Genomic DNA, 15,049 nt, shown 5'->3' on the forward strand with positions numbered 1-15,049 from the left:
CTTCATTGATGCTATTTCCAAGATGCATACTTTCTTAAGAGTCATCACTTTTATTTGTTCCCTTGGAAATTTGTTTTGTCCTTGACAATTTATGGGAAATAAATTAATATCCCTCAAAGCTGTGGGACACACAAGATAAGACTATAAAAGTATTATGTATCACTGAGGTCTGGTCAGTGAGATATGATATAATACTTTTCTTCCATGATACAGTTTTATTTTTGAAGAATTGAAATTTTTCTCAGTTTACCCATGGAGCATCAGATGCAGATGTATTTACCATGTAACATAAAATCAGGAAAATCGCCAATAAAATCAGAAGGTCTATTTTCAAATTAGTGCTACTTATTTGTTATCTAACGAGTGTTTGTATAGGGTTTAGTATCTACCAGGCATTGTCCTAAGTGTTTTCAGGCTTTTACTCATTTAGTCTTCATAAGAACTCTAGAAGGTGAGTATTATTATAATCCCTATTTTATAGGTGGGACTTTATAATTCAAAGTCCTTGTATAAGTAATTCTATCATATCTGATTTCTGGATCTGATGTCACTGATTGATTTTTCTTATGATTATGGGTCTTATTTTTTCTGCTTTTATGTCAAGTAACATTTTATAGAATGTTGAACATTAATTATAGTATTGTGTTTTGAGTATCTGGATTTTGTTGTATTCCTTTAAAGAGTATTGGGCTTTGTTTGTCAGGCACATAAGTTACTTGTGGTTCAGCTCATATTTTTGAGACTTGTTTTTAACTCTTCTTGGATTTCTATTGAATGTCTTGAATGTTTGATGCTGTTCTCCACTGGTCAGAACCTGAACATCTCACAGCGCTTTGTGAACTCTGGGATTTGTTTGACTTATACTCACTAGTAGTTTTTTGGTGTGGCCTTATAGTCTGATTCTACTCATGTGCAACTTAGCCTTCAGTCAAAAGCATTAGGGGACCCCTATGTAGATTGATGGAATTCTTTTCCTATAGCTCCATAGTTCTTTTTGCATAGCTCTCTCCTCTTCTCTATCTGGTTCTACAAATTCCAACTGTTTCACACTTACCAGATTTTTATTACTATCTCTTCAACTCTGATTCTGTGATTTTTCTGCTTGGTTTCCCACATTGCTGTAGTCTGGAAAGTGCTGCCAGACTGAGAGCCAGGGCCATCACAGAGCTCACCTTCTCTGTTTCCCTTTTCTCAGGGATTACAGGCCTGAACTACCTATTGCCCAGTTTCTGAAAATAGTTGTTCCATATATTCTGTCAAGTTTTCACTTTGTTTACAACAGGAGCACTAACCTGGCACAGGTTACTCTGTCATGACTAGTAGTGTAAGTTTGTTCATCTTAGGCTTCATATGTCCAAAACTGAACTCCTGACCTTCCTAAGAAACCTGCTCATCCTAAAGCCTTCTCCATCTCAGTTGATGGCTTGTCTGTCTTCTCTGTTGCTTAGTTTAGAAACCTTCATTCCTCTCTTTCTCTCACACTCCATATCCAATGCATCAGCAAACTCTGTTGGTGTTCTACCTTTAAATTATATCTAGAATCTGATCACTTCTCACCATGCCTTTTGCTGCCTCTCTGACCCTAGTCACCTTCAGCTCTTGGATTACTACAGTAGCCTCCTAAACAAGGTCCGTTGCCCATGTGTAGTCTATTCTCAATACAGACACCAGAGTAATTTTTAAAAAATACAAGTCAGATCTTGTTCCTTCTCTGCTCAAAACCTTGCATTGATCATCCATTTTATCTAAAGTAGAGGCCGTTACTTGATCTGACCCTTTGAGCATTTATCTCTCACCTTACCTTCTAGTACCCTCTGGTGTGCTCCTTCTCTTAAAACACCAATAACATCTTTGCTGATTCTTGAACATATCAGGCTCACTCCAACCTTAGGACATTTGCCCAAAGTGCCTTCAGAGATCCTGATCTTCTTCTAATGTCTTTCTTTCTCGATAAGAATAACCTTGCCATTTTATTTGAAATTGTGATCTCTCTTATCAACTACCACTCCTGATCCTGATCCCCTTTGCCATACTCTTTAATTTCTCTATAACATTTATTACTTTCTAATAAACTTTATAATTTAATTATTTATTAAGTTTTATTGTCTGTCTCCTTTTGCTAGAATATATGATCTACAAAGGCCTAGGATTGTGTTTTTTATTTATTTGTTTATTTTTAATTGATCCCGAGCACCTAGAATAATGCCTAGAACACTGCAAGTTCCCAAGAAACATTTGTTGAATGGATGGTTGTATAAATGAATGGATAAATGGGTGAATGTGTGAACATATCCCCTTCTGTTTTCAGTTACATGTGCTGTGTGGGATAGGGAGAGATTATTATTTCCCTCCAGTTTTATTGAGATATAATTGACATACAGCACTGTGTAAGTTTAAGGTATACAGCATAATGATTTGACTTAAATATATAATGAAATGATTATCACAATAAGCTTAGTTAGCATCCATCGTCTCATGTAGATACAAAAAAAAAAAAGGAAAAGAAAAAAAGTGATTTTTTTTACCTTGTGGTAAGAACTCTTAGGGATGAGAAGATTGTTGATTAAAAATTAGAAAGCCTGGATTCTAGGCTCAGCTCTGTACTCTACTATGTTACATTGAACAAGTCACTAAACTTTCTTTATCCTCGAAATGGACTACATAATCTTTGAAATACTTTTTAACTATACAATTCTATGGTAACTCGTTCTTTTTGGCTTTGGGTTTGTTAGGAAATGGGAGAAAAGCAACACTCTCTTTTTAGAGCCATGAGAGACATGGTAAGAAATGTGATTGTCTAATGACTAGTCCCCAGAACCCACATGTTAAGTGAATAAAAATAAGTTTTCTCAGAAAAGCTTTGAATTGTCTATGTTCTATGATAGGCAGAATGTTAGACTACTTCTTAGTAGCCTCCTGCTTTTTCTGTGGGCTTACCTGAACATAATTCTTCCTGAATATCAACAGATTCACCAACTCCCTGGAATTCCTGCCCTGGCCCCCTCACTGTGATCTTACTGTGGGCTCTTATGCCTGAAGACCTCTGACCATGTCATATTAGTAAAGTCTTTAAGAGATGGAGCCAGACTGCCTGGTTTCAAATCTTGGCACTATCACTTACTTTGTGATCTTCGGCAATATATATATATATATTTTTTGGCCGCACCTTGAGACATGCGGAACTTCCCTGACCAGGGATCAAACCTACGCTCCCTGCAGTGGAAGGGTGGAGTCAACCGCTGGACCACCAGGGAAGCCCGATCTTGGGCAAATTAATTAACTTCTTTGGACCTCAATTTGCTCATCAATAAATAGGGGAGAATAGCATTATCTATATCTTATGATATGTAAAGAGAATTAAATGCATTAGTGTATGTGAGGGGAACATAGTAACAATACCTGGCATATAGTAGGCCCTTGATAATACGAACTATTTTTAATTTCATTATTATGGGTACCTGTTTGGTATACCTATGGGACAATGTATATTTTTACTTACATCTATTAGAGATCTTTTCAGAAAATGTTTCCATGATAAGTAATTCTACAAACTACTTCTTTATCTTTCCACCTCTTTTCACATGTTCATTTTTAATTTATTATTGTGTAGTGATCGAACTGTGAGAATTTGGAAGACTCGAAATTTGCAAGATGGTCAGCTCTTTGACACAGGAGATCCAGTGGAAGATATTGCCAGTAATTAAACATGAATGAAGTTAGTCATAAACTGAATACTGTGATTATACTCTATGTTCTTTATGAAAAATGTTGTCCTGCATTTATTAGGCAAAAACTTGTGAATGGAATTAACTGGAAAATATATCTGAATCCAACTGCTGAATATAAATGGTATTCTAATAAAATTGTGTACTATCCTATGTGCTTAATTTTAATATCTACCAATGCATATATAACCTATAATTGATATGCTGCTTGATTTGCACTTATATAGTGGCTGGATTTTTATGCCTGGCTATAAAGAACATCTTCAAATTATTTGAAGTACAACATGTCTGCTTTTGTGACAGAAAATACACTTGGAATACAAAGCAACCCATTGTTAACTCATTCATATAGTCTGTTCAGATGATTTACATATTTGAAACATATTGGGAATGTTAATCAAACATTGGTTTGTCTGGTATTTATATCAGTCTACAGAGGGCTCCCAAATTTAAAAGCTCTTTTAATGTAATGGAAAAAAGATATGAGAATATTACTGATGGTGATTTTTCATAAAATGGAACTAACTTTAATCTACTAACAAAGAAGGTTAATAACAGATTGTGTTAGATGTCGATATTTACTTGTATTGACCAAAGTTTTGCAGCTGTGCTATATTCTGTGCTCAGGACTAAAATGCTGTTAAATTGTTTTATTAGTGCTGTGCATACATTCTGTGATGGGAAACATTTTTGATGTCCTAACAGAAATATATTTTGATCTATTTTCCTATGGAGTTGTTTCTATTATCACCCTTTAATTTCATTTTTATTTAATAGTAGTATTTCTTTCCCTTTTTATCTAATTTTTTATGTGCTGCTAAATACATTTTAAATGTACTATGTTTGCAAACCTTGGTAGCTATGATGAGAACTATATCACCTGCAGTGAGGAAAGCTATGTAAATAGGTAGATTGTAAAGAGAGAATGTCTTATGTTGTAACTATGAATTTTTAAATATTGTAGATTGGATTTTGCAAAAGGATGTATAATTTATCTGTCTGCTCAGAATATTAATTTGTAAATTCTGCAAGTTTAATTTTTAGGTGGATGGTATGACACTTGAAAATATTGTCTTGTGATCTTTTTCCCAAAAACTATTTGTTTGTAAATGAAAGCTTAGCTAAGGCTTAAATAAACATGTCGCTGTGAATTATTTTTATTCTCTTGTTCTTTTCCTAATATGAAAATGGCCAGTGTTTGTAAAACTTTATTTTATCTGTGTGATATAAGGAAAGACATTTTCTTGTTATCCAGTGCTACATATGCATTCCTTTTTTTGCTCACTAGACATGAAATATTCTTGAAAAATATAAACCATAACTTAATCTTGAGGAACCAAGGAAACTCGCTATTTAAAGGAATTAAATCAAACCATATAGTTTAGGGATTTGAACATAGATGGTTGAACAAGTGAAAAATATTCCCATAACAGTTAGGACAATAATGACCTTGGTTACTTGGAGAGGAAATGGAAGGCATGGTGACTGGCAGGTGTTGCAGGAGGTGAGTTGGGCGTGTAGAGGGGTATGGAGGTCCTAGAAATGTTCTATTTTGTGACCTGAGTCCTAAGTGACATATTCATATTAAACTGTAATATATTTCTTTCCTATTTTATATACGTATGCTGTATTTCATAGTGAGATATATATATATATCCCTTCTTTATAAGTTATATATATATATATATAAACTTAAAGAAGGGATTTTCCTATAAAGAGAAACTCAGCTACTTTGTAATTTTGTAATTTGTAATTTTGCCTCCTTCCCTGGAGGAAGATACTATGCCAAGACTTGAGAGAGATTGTCCGGACTACTTTGAATTTAAATACTCTTGGGATGTTTCTTTTCATGGGACTATTGCTCAACAATTCATTTTCTGGACAATTTATTCAATAAATGTTTATTGAGCATATACTGGGCCAGGTACTGGAGATGGAAAAAATAACAAAACTGAGATGATGCTTGCCCTCTGGGTGGAGAGAGATGATTACACAACAGCTTAGTAAGTGCTCTGATAAGGAAAATCCAGGTGCTCAATACCTATTAAAGGCATTCGATCCTGATTGTGAGTTCAATTAGAGGTCTTTTATGTGGTCCTGAGCACTGTGTTTGCTTATGCAGAACACAAAGCCCAGTGTCTATTTTACCTTTTAAAATGCTGGAGGCTCAGATAGAGTTAATCTGATTCAAGTAATTTAAATGAATATGTAAACGAAGCAGTTCTCTTAAAGATTTACATTTTGAAAAATGTTGGAGGAGTTCATCAAGAGGACATGGCCACCGATTGATTCTCAATCTGGACCTAGGCAATTAGAGGTTTCTCACCCATTTCCCTGTCCTTCTAATGTATATTCCACTCATGTAACTTCCACTCACCATTCCCATAGCCAGAGCTGTTTCAAGGATGCAGCCTTGAGAGAGCAATGTGTTATTTGAGACCATCTGTACGGTATATGTGACTGAACACAGTTAAGACCTCTATATATACTTTTAAAATTCTGGCGGGCCGGGGGGTGGAGATCTCACCTTGTGGCCACCAGGTTTAGCCTTGTTTGCAAATTCCCTTGCTTATTAAACCTGCCACATACCAATCTGGAGTAGTCTGCCTCTTTCTTCAGTCTCTCCTTGCCCTCCATGTACAGGGGCTGGTTTATGAACCAACAAAAGATAGTGTTAACCCCTAAAGATCCCATCCAGAATTGTTAACAATAACTCTTAAAATAGTTAAGAGTTAACTAAAACTTAACTATGATTAAGTATGATTTATTCCTCACTGTATTAAATATATGCCTTGTTCTCCCAGAATAGCATCTTTCTTTGGAAGATACTATTTCTTTCTTTGGAAGAAATCAAAATTTCTGCATTTTAATTAAAGAGTAACAGCAAAGTTTTGCATATTAATTATGTCCACATTTATTTATTTAATTCCCAGCTGATGTGGGGTCTTTTATAAAAATTTAAATTAACATAATCAGCAGGTAACAAGTGTTCCATGCTGCTGTTTGTAATTTTTTCCTAAGCATTGCCTATACTTTAACTCAGAATTCTGTTTTCAGCCTCAGAATAGACTGTGTTCTTGCTATGTTGTTGAGGATTTGATTTACCAACTATCACGCAGATGTTGATAGTTGGGATTTTGTATTTGCAAATTACAGATATAAAATGTACAGATAGCTCTATATGAGCATCACAAAAATAAGTTATCTATCCATCTAGTTTCTAACCATAATGAAATGCTCAACTAACTTTAAAATGTTACAGCTGCCATTAATTTCCCCCCCTTTTTTTTTTGAGATGAAGTTAATAATTGTAATAGCCAACACTTACTGAGCATTTATTTTCCCCTTTGTTTGTGCATCCCTGAAATGGGGGGAATCTAAGGTGCCTTAAGGGTCAGGAACACCTGATTTCAGAATTGTTTAACTGTGAAAAAACAACGCACATCCTAGAATTGGTGAAATCCAGTATTGGTGAAATATATCCTAGAATTGATGAAGTATAGTATTATAGGGGATTCTGCCAAACAGACAAAAATAGTGACAAATGTCCACTACATCATGTATGGCAGATAGTATGATTTCAAACCCCTTCTAATATGTTTTTGTCTATGTTAGATTTAGGAAAAGGGAAGACTACATTTCTCAGACTTTCTTTCCACATGGGTTCTACATTTAACCTGGCTTCTACCACGCACATGAACCCAGGCACAGTGAACTGAGTGGAATCAGTGCCTCTGCAGCAAGTTGGAAAGGCCTTTGTTTCTCCAGTGGAAGCAATGCCAGGGCCCCAGCTTTTGGCACAAGGTATGGGTGTTGAGAGGCAAGGCATAGGGCACACTTTCTGTTGGCACCCGGCTGAGGCGGTAGTCCTGAAGTCTGCAGTCAGGGCCGTGGTTCCCTCACTCCATCACCCATCTTCCTAATTGTGGTGGAAATGATAACTTGGTGGGCTAGTTCTGGGGGTTAACCTAACACCTACTTACAATTTTGTAAGCACCTGTTGCCCTCTATGAAATTCCTTTCTGCTTAAATCAGATAAAATGTTTTCTGTATTTGCAATTGAACTAAAAGATGCACTTCTTTGTGACCTGTGTTTTAAGATACTGTATTTCTTCCATTATTTTTTTCTGGACACTAATTCAGCTCTCAAGAATGACTATACTCTTTTCTCATTAACCTATTTAATTGTTTTTAAGCTACTTAATTTTTGAAAACAGTACTTTTAGTTGCCCAGAGTCTTTTTATGTCCCCTTTTAGTCTTTTAGTCCTCTTTCCTCCCATTTGGCAGTTCTGTTTTGCTAGGAGACCCCACCAGTTATTCTGTCTTCGATTCTCCAGTTGCTTAGTCCCCCTTAGGTATAGTTGCTCTTAGTTTTCTTTGCCCACTCATGATTCTGTTGACCCTGGGTGGTCAGGACAGTCTGGTGGTGGGGACACAGCACTCTGCTCTAGTAGGGCTTCAATTTGCAGCAGATGTCAGTCTTCTCTTGGAGCCCTGGGTTATCCCCTCTGCTCTCTCTGTCTCCCAATCTGCAGGTGTTAGCCTTCTGCCATATGTGCAGTTGTCTCACAGCTCTACTGGGCCTGGAAGATTTTGCATGTCTCCCAGGACGACAGGCATTCAGAGGTGCTGCTCTTCCTCTGTCTTCTTTCCTAATGTCTCTGACAACCCTTTTAGACAGACAGACTCTTCAGGCTTTCAGAACTGTCTGGTGTTTTATTCAACAGCTGAAGCAGACAGTATCAGAGATACAGTTTCATGCTTCCTTACCCACTGAAACTATTTAACACTGTCACTGAAAAATATCCAAAAATTAAAAACAGGATGATGAGAAGCCCAATATCAGTTAGGACTGGATTCACCTGCATGAACCAGAAAACTGTCTAGTGTTTATTACCCTCTGGTTAGACTATTATACAGTTTTTATAAGGTAGGCAATGAGGAGAGCTTTCCACAAACCTCCTCAGGAAAGGCATTAAGTGGCCAAGGACATTAGTAATGTCATTTTCAGCTACTTTGGCCATTAAGTAAAGGATCCTAAAATACCTCCCTTGTCTTACCCCATCCTGTTCCCTGTTCCCACTTCCTTTTCCTTACTCCCTCTTCTCTCAGCTTTTTGCTTGCTTTTATTAAAAGCTCTTTTGGCTGTTGACAGGAATGCCCACAGAGGAAAAACACTTCATGAAAATTATCCTTATATGTGGGGTGGGCAAAGGATGAGAGATTTTAATTGTTTGAAACAACTAAACACCCACTGAGGAAATCAGGAGGATTTTGTTTAGTACTTGGAGCAGTTACCAGTTACCACTACCAGTTACTACCTCACTTACTTTTAGTAATGGAAGTCTAAGGATTTTTGCTGAGCACATGGCTGCCCAGACAGAGATTACATTTCCCACCTTAACTTGCAGTTCGCCATGGCAATATGCCATGGTTCTGGCCATGCAGTTTAAGGGAAAGTGATGTGTGCAACCTCTGGTCTTACTTTTAAAAAAGAAGTCATTGGCATTTACTTTAACTGTACCCTTTGAACTAACTAAGATGTCGAAACTGTGGTGATGAGCCAAACGTGAACATACAGATGAAGACTAGATAGTTTCACAGGTGAATTTTATCAAACATTTAGAGAAGAGCTAACACCCATCCTTCTCAAACTCTTTCAAAAAATTGCAGAGGAAAGAACACTCCCAAGCTCATTCTACAAAGCCACCATCACCCTGATACAAAACCAGACAAAGATATCCCAAAAAAAGAAAATTACAGACCAATATCCCAGATGAATATAGACACAAAAATCCTCAACAAAATACTAGGAAACAGATTTCGACAACACATTAAAAAATACAACACAATCAAGTGGGATTTATCCCAGGGATGCAAGGATTCTTCAATATATACAAATCAACCAGTGTGATACACCATATTAATAAATTAAAAAATAAAAACCATATGATCATCTCAATAGATAAAGAAAAAGCTTTTGACAAAATTCAACACCCATTTATGATAAAAATCTCTCCAGAAAGTGGGCATAAAGGGAAACTACCTCAACATAATAATGGTCATATATGACAAACCCACAGCAAACATCATTCTCAATGGTGAAAAACTGAAAGTATTTCCTCTAAGATCAGGAAAAAGACAAGGATGTCTAGTCTCACCACTATTATTCAACATAGTTTTGGAAGTCCTAACCATGGCAATCAGAGAAGAAAAAGAAATAAAAGTAATCCAAATTGGAAAAAAAGAAGTAAAACTGTCACTGTTTGCAGATGACATGATACTATACATAGAAAACCCTAAAGATGCCACCAGAAAACTACTAGAGCTAATCAATGAATTTGGTAAAGTTGCAGGGTACAAAATTAACACACAGAAATCTCTTGCATTCCTATACACTCACAACAAAATATCAGTAAGAGAAATTAAGGAAACACTCCCATTTACCATTGCAGCAAAAAGAATAAAATACCTAGGAATAAACCTACATAAGGAGGTAAAAACCTGTACTCAGAAAACTATAAGACACTGATGAAAGAAAACAAAAATGAAACAAACAGATGGAAAGATATAACATGTTCCTGTATTGGAAGAATCAACTTTGTGAAAATGAGTGTACTACCCAAAGCAATCTACAGATTCAATGCAATCCCCATCAAATTACCAATGGCATTTTTCACAGAATGAGAACAAATATTTTGTAATTTATATGGAAACACAAAAGACCCTGAATAGCCAAAGCAATCTTGAGAAAGAAAAATGGAGCTGGAGGAATCAGGCTCCCTGACTTCATCCCAGACACTAAACTCCTAGAGGAAAACATAGGCAGAACACTCTGACACAAATCACAGCAAGATATTTTTTGACCCACCTCCTAGAGTAATGAAAATAAACAAATGGGACCTAATTGAACCTAAAAGCTTTTTCACAGCAAAGAAAACCATAAATGAGACAAAGACAACCCTCAGAATGGGAGAAAATATTTGCAAATGAAGCAATTGACAAGGGATTTATCTCCAAAATATACAAACAGCTCATGCAGCTCAATATCAAAAAAACAACCCAATCAAAAAATGGGGGGGAAGACCTAAATAGACATTTCTCCAAAGAAGACATACAGATGGCCAAGAGGCACATTAAAAGATGCTCAACATCACTAATTATTAGAGAAATCAAAACTACAGATCAAAACTATAATGAGGTATCAGCTCACACCAGTCAGAATGGCCATCGTCAAAAAATCTACAAACAGTAAATGCTGGAGAGGTTGTGGAGAAAAGGTTGCACTGTTGATGGGAATGTAAATTGATACAGCCACTATGGAGAACAGTACGGAGATTCTTAAAAAAACAGAAATAGAATTACCATATGACCCAGCAATCTCACTACTGGGCATATACCTTGAGAAAACCATAATTCGGAAAGGCACATGCACCCCAATGTTCATTGCAGCACTATTTACAATAACCAGGACATAGAAGCAACCTAAATGCCCATCGACAGAGGAACGGATAAAGGAGATGTAGTAAATATATACAATGGAATATTAGCCATAAAAAGAAACGAAATTAGGTCATTTGTAGAGACATGATGGACCTGGAGGCTGTCATACAGAGTGAAGCAAGTCAGAAAGAGGAAAACAATTATCGTATATTAATGCATGTATGTGGAATCTAGAAAAATGGTTCTGATGAATTTATTTGCAGGGCAGGAATAGAGATGAAGATGTAAAGAATGGATGTATGGACATGGGGTGGAGGAAGAGGGGTAGGATGAATTTGGAGGTTGGGATTGACATATATACACTACCATGTGTAAAACAGATGGTTAGTGGAAACATGCTATATATCGCAGGGAGCTCAGCATGGTACTCTGTGGTGACCTAGATGGGTGGGATGTGGGGGAGGGGAGGGAGGTCCAAGAAGGAGAGAGTATATATATAGCTGATTAATTTCATCATACAGCAGAAACTAACACAACATAGTAAAGCAGCTATACCCCAATTAAAAAAAATAATTAGGGTGGATGATAGTAAGTCATTTTGTTCTTAAAAATAAAAGAATATAATGATAATTTCAACATATGGAAAAAATGTCTATTCAGAAAGGCATTTTTTTCTAATTTGAACAAGTGTGCCTATGGATGGACTAGTGACCATTGATCTCCATTCCTTGTTATGTAAGATCAGTTACAAAATAATGAATTTCTTTCCTTAAAAAATATTGCTTGCTCAGGAAACTCTGGCTTCATGTAATTTTTACTAAAAATTTAAGGATCACAATATTTTCTTTCACATGCTTTTTAAAAAATAATGTGATAAAAATAGCTATTTAAATGGAAAGATTTGAATAGATGGCATATTAATAGTTCATCTACAACTAATAACCAATTATTCTGTGAATAACTGAAATTTTTGCAAAGAATTTTATTTAATACAGATTCTCTTATGTTGCCTCTGGATCCCATGGGGTAACATGGCAGCCACTGGGCAGGGCATTCTTAAGGCATTTGCTTTCTTTTTTTTTTTTTTTTTCCTTTTTTAGCTTTGTTTTAGTTTATTTTCTCTCTCTCTCTTTTTTTTTTAACATCTTTATTGGAGTATAATTGCTTTACAATGGTGTGTTAGTTTCTGCTTTATAACAAAGTGAATCAGCTATACATATACATATATCCCCATATCTCTTCCCTCTTGCATCTCCCTCCCATGCTCCCTATCCCACCCCTCTAGGTGGTCACAAAGCACAGAGCTGATCTCCCTGTGCTATGTGGCTGCTTCCCACTAGCTATCGGTTTTATATTTGGTATTGTATATATGTCCATGCCACTCTCTCACTTTGTCCCAGCTTACCCTTCCCCCTCCCGGTGTCCTCATGTCCATTCTCTATGCCAGCATCTTTATTCCTGTCCTGCCTCTATGTTCTTTATGACCTTTTTATTATTTTTTTTAGATTTCATATATATGTGTTAGCATATGATATTTGTTTTTCTCTTTCTGACTTACTTCACTCTGTATGACAGACTGTAGGTCCATCCACCTCACTACAAATAAATCAATTTCATTTCTTTATCCGTTCATCTGTTGATAGACACTTAGGTTGATAGACACTTAGGTGGCTATTGTAAATGAAGCTGCAATGAACATTGATGGTACTTGCTTTCTAACATCTCCACTAAGATGCTAAAAAGTCCACAAATGTGCCCTTGGACAATGTGTAACTTCTGTACTTGTTTGTCTCCTCCATACATACTTGAGGGCAAAAAGGAAAATGAAAGCTGAGTGTAAACGCATAAAAGATCCTAAGTCTGGATCTAGTAGATAGTTATCACTCTTTTTTTATTCTCCCAATTTAATTGAGATATAATTGACATAGAGCTCTGTATAAGTTTTTGGTGTATAGCATAATTGTTTTATATATAATGAAGTGGTCATGACAATAAGTTTAGTGAGCATCCATCATCTCATATAGATACAAAATTAAATGAATGTGAAAAATCTTTTTCCTTGTGATGAGAACTCTTAGGCTTTGCTATCTTAATAATTTTCATACGTAACATACAGCAGTGTTAAATATTTATCATATTGTACATTACACTCCTAGTTCTTATTTATCTTATAACTGGAAGTTTGTACATTTTGATGGCTTTCATCCAATTCCTCCTCCCCCAACACCCCACCTCTGGTAACCACAAAACTGATCTCTCTTCTATAACTTTTCTGTGTTTTTGGTTTTGAAGTATTATTGACCTACAACACTATAATAAATCCTGTTACATAACATAGAGATTTGATATTTCTATACTTTCAAAATGGTCACCATGATATGTCTAGGTTCATTCGGTCATCATACAAAGATATTACATAATTATTGACTATATTCCCCACACGGTATATTTCATAAGCATTACTTTGCAACTGGAAGATTGTACTTCTTAATCTCCATCACCTATTTCTTTTCCCCCGATCCACCTCCCCTCTGAACACCACCTGTTTCACCTCGGTATCTGTAACTCTGTTTCTGATTTGTTTTGCTTGTTCATTTTTGTTCTTTTACATGTATCACATATAAGCAAAATCATACAGTGTTTGCTTCCTCTGTCTGATTTGTTTCTCGTAGCATAATACATTCTAGCTCCACCCATGTTCTTGCAAATGGCAAGATTTCATTCTTCTTTTATGGCTGAGTCATAGTCAATCATATATATATGATTATATATAATATATATAATTATATATACAATATATATACAATATATAATTATATATATAATATATAATTATATATATAATATATAATATTATATAATTATATATATTTTTATAATATAAAAATATATATTATATATAATATACACAATATATATTATATATATATAATTATATATATATAATATATATAATTTTGGACATGGGGTGGAGGAAGAGGGGTAGGATGAATTTGGAGGTTGGGATTGACATATATACACTACCATGTGTAAAACAGATGGTTAGTGGAAACATGCTATATATCGCAGGGAGCTCAGCACAGTACTCTGTGGTGACCTAGATGGGTGGGATGTGGGTGAGGGGAGGGATGTCCAAGAAGGAGAGAGTATATATATAGCTGATTAATTTCATTGTACAGCAGAAACTAACACAACATAGTAAAGCAGCTATACCCCAATTAAAAAAAATAATTAGGGTGGATGGTAGTAAGTCATTTTGTTCTTAAAAATAAAAGAATATAATGATAATTTCAACATATGGGAAAAATGTCTATATACATTATTACATTATTATTATTATCATCATTATTAATAATATACATTATATATACATACATGTATGTATATACATTATTATCATTATTATTATTACATATTAATGTCTATATACATTATTATAATATATACAATATTATAATATATAATATTGTATATATAATTATAATATATATAATTATAATATATAATTATATATAATATATAATATTTTTATAATAATTATATATAATTATATATATAAAATATATAATTATATATATAATTATGTATACAATATATAATTATATATAAATAAATAAATGAATATATTATATATTTACATAGATATATATGAATTTATATATATTTAATTTATATATAACATACATTATATATATTTCTGTATATTTACATTTATAAATATATTTATATTTTATATTATACATGTATGTATATATAATGTATATTATTAATAATGATGATAATAATAATAATGTAATAATGTATATAGACATCTTTTCCCATATGTTGAAATTATCATTATATTCTTTATTTTTAAGAACAAAATGACTTACTACCATCC

The 15,049-nt window shown here is 34.6% G+C and overlaps 1 protein-coding gene across 7 annotated transcripts in view; it reads left to right on the plus strand.

The window, feature by feature from the left end:
- KIF21A (kinesin family member 21A) overlaps positions 1–4,881 on the plus strand; it is a 157,305-nt gene extending 152,424 nt beyond the window's left edge. For all 7 annotated transcript variants that reach the window (XM_060305492.1, XM_060305488.1, XM_060305489.2 and 4 more), the window contains one exon: positions 3,611–4,881. In XM_060305492.1, coding sequence (XP_060161475.1) covers positions 3,611–3,704 — 94 coding nt within the window. In that variant the 3' untranslated portion in view covers positions 3,705–4,881. The remainder of the gene's footprint in view (positions 1–3,610) is intronic.
- The last annotated feature ends 10,168 nt before the right edge of the window (positions 4,882–15,049 follow it).

The sequence above is a fragment of the Globicephala melas genome, chromosome 10, assembly GCF_963455315.2.
Source record: "Globicephala melas chromosome 10, mGloMel1.2, whole genome shotgun sequence".
Classification (NCBI taxonomy): domain Eukaryota; kingdom Metazoa; phylum Chordata; class Mammalia; order Artiodactyla; family Delphinidae; genus Globicephala; species Globicephala melas.